Below are 6466 nucleotides of genomic sequence, written 5' to 3'. Positions count from 1 at the left end.
GAAAATATATATGCTTTAAAGACATAAGTCCTGAGGGCATAACACCTGTGGATGCAGGCATTGTGAAGCTAAATCTAGAGTGGCATCTCTGGCATTATAAGTACTTAAACCTATTGAGATGTTGCCATGATATGACCTTGTTATAAAAAGATGTGGCAATGATATGTCTTTATGATGAAAAAGATGTGTCTGTATTAACAGAAGAGCTCCATCCACTGAAAGACACCCAGGAGGAAGTGTCAGTCTGTTGATGAATTTTAGCCATGTTTAGATGAGTGAATGGCTCTCTGCGCTCTTTAAAGGACCCGCTGAGGGTCTGATGAAGCCGGATGGTGAACAGTGAGGAAGGCAGAACCCTGGCAATGTTTCTCTCACCTCCACTGTTTGGCACAGTTTTGGTCCTGCTGAGATTTATATTAGCAATTGAAATTAAATTCTGGTCTTGTTGAGGAGAAACAGCTGCTTAAAGGGTGCTTGTCACTTTTTATACACAAGCCTTTTGATAGTGGTAAATTTAGTAAATATCAAAACAAGTTTGAGGGCTGAGTGAATTGGAGAAATAAAATAAAAAAGGAATTATTTTGTTAATGTTCAAGGCACATGATAGGCATACTCCAATACTACAACACTACTATTTTCAAAACACTATTTACGCTGTGAACAGTTATATTTAGAGGAGCAGTCCATAATCATAAGAGCATTTCACATTTATTGTCAGTGTTACTTCAGCAGATAATCATGCTGATATCCTCATACAAACAGCGGTCTTGTCTGTAAATCTAAGTAATTAAAAGGATCCAAGTCAGTAAGAGGACTGAATTGCTCAACAAGGGGCTTTATTTATTTTTTATTTTCAATTCAATAAGGTAATAAAATGAGACTATTACTGCCTTTTTTTCTTGTGGAGGTCATTGGTGTATTTTTTCCATAGCAAAAAGAAAAAAAAAGACCTTCAGGCAAAGTCATTATTATGAAACCTTGAGAATGCGCTATAGAGTAGCAAAATGTCAATTTGTTGCACTGTATTATGATTTGTGGATGAAGCAAACTGCAAGCAAAACCACATGTTGGTTGGATGGGTGCAGCAAGAGAAGAAAAAAATCTATTTGTTTCTGTTCATTTGCCCTACCTCCCTTTGAAGTTAGCTCTTAAAGCCTAATTTCAATCTTCCCTCAAACCTTTGGTAAGAGTCCTGATAACAGTATAGCCTAGAATATAAATGGGACTCAATATAATGCACTATTCATAGATTTCACAAAATGCTGGACTGTCTTTTTCTATATTTGACTATTCTATCAGCAGCAAGAATGTGTTAATAAAGTTAATTTGCGTCAAAGAAAAGTGAAAATGGAGCATCTAAGTTAACCTCACAGACCTCGCATGAAAAACAGTGGCCATGTTTTTCTCCTTGAGTAATTATTCTGTTCAAATAGCATATATTTCTCTCCAGGCAGAGAGTGCTTGAGCTGAATGGATACTGCCACTGCATAATGGTCCTCAGACGTTTGTTTCCAAGGCAACGTGGGGAGGGCATGTGGAGAGGGAGGTATAAAAACACTGGCAGCTCCTCTCTGAGTCTTACTCTGAGGTAAATGCACTCACTGTCAACACGGAGAGCCTCGGAGAACTTGCAACACACTTTCTCTCCCTATTTGTCACCTTCTTTCTCGGCTCACTTGAAGGCTCAGCTCCATAAGTAGCTGTTCAAGAATGATGCGACCTAAAGATTTACGCCAGGGCTCTGGCACCAAGACGTTCCTAGATGCCATGCATGGTGGTAAAGTTCACCTGGCACGTTTCATCTTGGATGCCTTAGACGGACGCATCATCAACTCCAAGACAGAAAACAGCCGCACTCCACTAATGTATGCTGTCTGCCTACAAGACCCCGGGACCAGGTCCAAGTTCACCCGTTTGCTGCTGGAGAAAGGGGCTGACGTCAACTGCCAGGATGAGGACGGTCGCACGGCCCTTAGCCTTGCCTGTGAGATGGGTCACCTGGATGTGGTCAAGCTTCTGGTGCAGTTCAATGCTGACCCAGACATCTCTGACGCCTGGGGTAACAGCGCTCTGATGTATGCTGCCTTTTCTGGGCACAGCCAGGTTCTGGAGTTCCTGGTGCGGGCTTTCAAAAGACTGGGATTGAGGCTGGACAGAACCAATAATGCTGGTCACTCCGCCATCGAAGTGGCCAACTTCTTTGGACACAATCAGTGTGTGCAGATTCTGAACTTTCCTTGCAGGAGGGGTGTCAGTACAGATGATTCACTAGCTGATTCGGGTACCAGTGGTGAAGGACAGTGCCGGCTGCCCAACAGGCTCCCCGGGCATGTTTTGGAGAGGTTTTCCAACCATCTGAAAAGCAATGAAGACCAACTGCCTGGGGTATTTCAGAGACAGCTGAAGATTGGAGACAGCAGTGGGCTGTGGAACCGCTTCAGGTGTCCCAGGAGCCAGTCTCAAGAGGACAACCATCGCCACAGCTGGGGTCTGCCTCCTCAGATAGAGAAAAGCCAGATTGAGGGGGATCACAGCGTTCTCTTCACTGCCAAACAACTCCAAAACTGCCAACTTCGGGAGTTAAGGGGGGCTAAAACACTGAACTCTCTGCCTGGGCCAAGCCAGAAAGATGTCAGCCGAGACAGTGGACTTCAAGAGCAAACACCAGTAAGTTTTCCTCTCTGGGGAAAAGCAAAGTCATTTAACCTGGACCTCCTGAACAGCAGAAAGCAGTCCTATCAGGGTGATGTGCGTGACATGAGCTTGTCAGCCAGCAAATTAAAGAGAGCCTCGCTACAGGATGAGAGATGCCTGATAGACAAGATGGAATGTCAAGGGAACACCCGGGGCCTGACAAACGATGCTGACAAAACTGTCTCAGTGCCAAAACCTCTTTTAAACGGCAAGAGTCAGCCTGTGAGAGCGCTCGAGGAGAACGTCAAAACACAAAAAGAAGAGTCTAATGACATAGCTTCATCAAGCAGAAGAGAGCAGCAGAAGAGGGGAAGCTTTGGCCTGACCAGTAGACACAACAAACTGCTGTTTGCCAGGGAGGAAATAGAGGCGGGGAAGCTCCCCAGCCGCACGCCTGGGTTCATGGGTCTGGGGACCAGACTGCTGCGTCGATTCACCGCACCAGAGTTCATGAGGATGGTGATAGACTGTTCATCGGGCTCATCAAACGGCAGAGGGCGGATGTCCCGCTCCGAAACCTTCCCTCTCTCTCACACACATCAGCAGGTCAACAGCCAGCCGAGCGTTGACAGCATCAGTGGAGTGAAGTGTGAGTTTGAAAGCTGCTCGTCTCAGTCCGTCCTCAATTAGAATAAGGACAATGTCAAGCGACAGAAATGGCTAGTGGGGAAATTTTTACAGCACTTAAAATTCTGATAATGCTTTGTGATATATTCTATTTATTGAAAAAAATAGTAATCTTTTGCTCATGTTGCAGTTTTTTCAATAGGTTTTCAGGCTTATTGTCCAGTTGCATACAATTTTGCTATTCTATATTTGAAATAACTAAATATCCATCTGTGAGCTACTGAAAATAATTATTTTTGTTTTACATATTTAGGATTTATATTGTATGGACTTTAATGTATTTGATATTGCTTCTGTGTTAATAAGAAATATTGTATGTATTTTGCTTAAAGATATTCAATTACTGTGCACTGTATGATTCATGCTGAATACCTAATAAATACTTTAAAACACCAGCTCTTCAACCTGTATTCATGCGTGCATATGTGTGTGTGAATGAGGAAAATGCAGGATCAAATTAATTCCGCTTCAATATGCATCATTTATTGATTTATACAAAATTAAAATGTGTAATTCTCTTTTTCATGGATGATCCACACAGAGATAGAAATACATGAAACATGTATCCGTGTCAGAATACAAAGACTATGTGCAAAGTGTTTCTCAGCAGGTGGACGTCCTGCAGCATCACATGCCAGGCCTGTGTGCTTTATCTAGGCAAACAAATGCAAATACAGTCATACACATCTTGTTGAGGAGCAACACACACATCTTGTGGTTTTTAAAAAGTTTGTCACAATACAAAGAGGGTTGTATCAGAAGCAAACACTGAGATTTCACCTCACACACACCCATGTGCCCATGTGCTCGCACACACATGCACACGTACATACAACTATACACTCACATTTCAGTAAAGAAAAGTAGAATTTTGAAGTCATCTCATATAATTTACTGCAGTAGATCAGCAGGGATAAGGACCTAATATTCAGTATTTTTATTTACATTATTAATTTATCTGCTTATGTTTCAAGTCCATACGTAATAATGAAACCATATTTGCAACTTCACATCATACAAACAACCCACAACACTTTTTGGAAATAAAGAATAAATATGAAAAAGAGGAATATGGTAATGGTGATTTTCCAATAGCCCAATAGTAGCAGCTGGGCTTTCATCTACCCATTTATTATGCTAATAAAGGAGAATTGTCTTTCACATCCCAGTTTGGTTCATATTCAAGCATTCACATCAGGCCAGGTGTGCCTCCATTTGGCCATGCAAAGAGTCTACTGTCAGTGTTTGCGGCTGTGGAGTGTGCTGACCGGGTTGTTGTCCAGTTTCCACAACAGGGAGTGTGAGTGTGCAGAGGTAACATTATCCTTCCTTAATAATGTCACAATGAGCTACTGTGGTTTGAGCCTAACACCAGCTTTATAAGCTTTACACGGCTAGCAATAATGCCCACTATGAACACTATAAAGGATCTTTAGAGTAACATGTGTTCATTACATATAGTTACATGGAATATTGATTTTTGCTATCAGTTGAAATGCACCATGTTGTGTTGTGTTGAATCCCACTGAATGTTACAGGAAGCCAATCAATATTTGGATCGAACCGAGCTGAGAGGTGAGGAACTGCATGCTGCCTTTAACTCACTCCTAAAGTGCTTCTCTCATGCCCGAGACCATGCGGTGTCTGTCATCCAAACTTGCCGTCCTGCCACAATCACTCTGGCAGCAACATGCTCTCTGGGTCTGCTACTCTGGAGCTGATCGCCCGTTGGCTTGGGTGCTAGAGGAGTTGGACCCCGGTGCTGGTCCACGTCCGAGGCCTGGACAGGTCAGACTGAAGGTGGGTGATGGGGAGCGGGAGCCCCACGGGGTCAGCAACGGGACATGCGCTTGCGGTACTGCTCCACCAGTGGGACCAGGCACTGAGGTGAGCCGCTCTGCAGCAGGAAGGGGTGCTCTAGCAGGTCAGTGGCGCTGGCCCGCTCTAGAGGGTCCCGAGTCAGCATACGGTCCAAGAAGTCTTTTAGAACTGGGGAGATCTGAACCAGAGGTACATGTATTTTAACTTCAAGTCAAATTGATGCAGTACTTATTATTATATTATTATATCTCTAGAGCCACGCTGCTAGCATGGAAAATAAATCTACACATAGCATCTTTAAGGAAATAATAAAATGTGAGCGTATGCAAGTATGTCCGTCTGTTCTCCTACCTGGCTGACATTTCGTACAGTTGGAGCCAGCTCATCCCTCAGTCTCTTCATTGCTGCTACAGGGCGTTTCACTGAAATATGGTGGCTCTCCGTCCACCATCTCCACCACCATGATACCCAGAGACCAAACATCCACCTGGCGCATCATCACACAGTGAAATTATGTAACAGATTTTATGGCACAGATTGCCACTATTGGCATTTACCCTACATGTGACTGATCACCACTGTTGCTCAGCATGAGTGGATTTGAATGTGCTGCTCCTCACCTCAGTGCCATATGGTGATTTGGAGATGACCTCAGGAGCCATCCAATAGGGTGTCCCCACTAGAGACTTCCTTTTAGGGATGTCCTTGCTGATCTGAGCACAGAAGCCAAAGTCTGAAAGCTTGACCTGTGCGGAACAAAAGAAAGACGTTACTATCAAGATAGAGAAAGAAAGATAGAATGAAAGAAAGAAAAAATAACAACATATCATACCCTTCCATCTAATGTGAGTAGTATAGAGTCACTCTTGATATCTCTGTGGATGACTCCCTGCGAATGGAGATAGGCTAGGGCTTGCAGAACAGCTTCACACACTGTGGCAATCTGCTCTTCACTCAGCCTGCAGGATAACACACACACACACACACACACGTTTACACAAACACACAAACAGATTTTACATTAACATTTCACACTTTTCCATTACAGTTGTACAGTTGCAACAAATCAACAGCTAAGAAAGTTTGAGAAATTCATGATTCACCACAAATTAAAGGCAATGATAAAGAGTGCAAGGTTCAAATCAACAACTCCCACACAGCAGTATGACCCGCAAAACATGTTTATTCCACTACAATGTTAATGTAAGTTTGATATTTTAAAAGTGCAACAAAAAGACATAAGAGCCAGGAGACAAAAAGCTATTTTCAAATAGCAAGCAAGGTGCAAATTGAAAACAAACTATAAAACTATATATGGAAAAAA

At 42.9% G+C, this 6466-nt stretch overlaps 2 protein-coding genes across 2 annotated transcripts in view; one reads left to right on the top strand and one right to left on the bottom strand.

Moving 5' to 3' along the window:
- Window positions 1–1603: 1603 nt before the first annotated feature.
- On the top strand, window positions 1604–3705 carry LOC118337068 (inversin-A). Its single transcript, XM_035673910.1, has one exon. The coding sequence runs from the start codon at window positions 1711–1713 to the stop codon at window positions 3322–3324; it is 1614 nt and encodes a 537-aa protein (XP_035529803.1). The 5' UTR covers window positions 1604–1710; the 3' UTR covers window positions 3325–3705.
- An 85-nt stretch (window positions 3706–3790) lies between these two features.
- The window catches only part of LOC118337064 (serine/threonine-protein kinase PAK 6), a 16581-nt gene continuing 13905 nt past the window's right edge, over window positions 3791–6466 (bottom strand). The window contains 5 exon segments of the mRNA XM_035673897.1: window positions 3791–5320; window positions 5494–5556; window positions 5558–5629; window positions 5763–5888; window positions 5975–6101. Coding sequence (XP_035529790.1) covers window positions 5153–5320; window positions 5494–5556; window positions 5558–5629; window positions 5763–5888; window positions 5975–6101 — 556 coding nt within the window. The 3' untranslated portion in view covers window positions 3791–5152.

The sequence above is a fragment of the Morone saxatilis genome, unplaced genomic scaffold (genome assembly GCF_004916995.1).
Source record: "Morone saxatilis isolate NCDOM2014 unplaced genomic scaffold, NCSU_SB_2.0 Contig3, whole genome shotgun sequence".
Taxonomy (NCBI): Eukaryota; Metazoa; Chordata; class Actinopteri; family Moronidae; genus Morone; species Morone saxatilis.
Note: the sequence above shows the minus strand (reverse complement) of the source record. Positions and strands in the feature narration are given on the sequence as shown.

Coding starts and splice junctions, on each gene's coding strand:
- LOC118337068 (XM_035673910.1), top strand. CDS start 1,711: ATGATGCGACCTAAAGATTTACGCCAGGGCTCTGGCACCAAGACGTTC.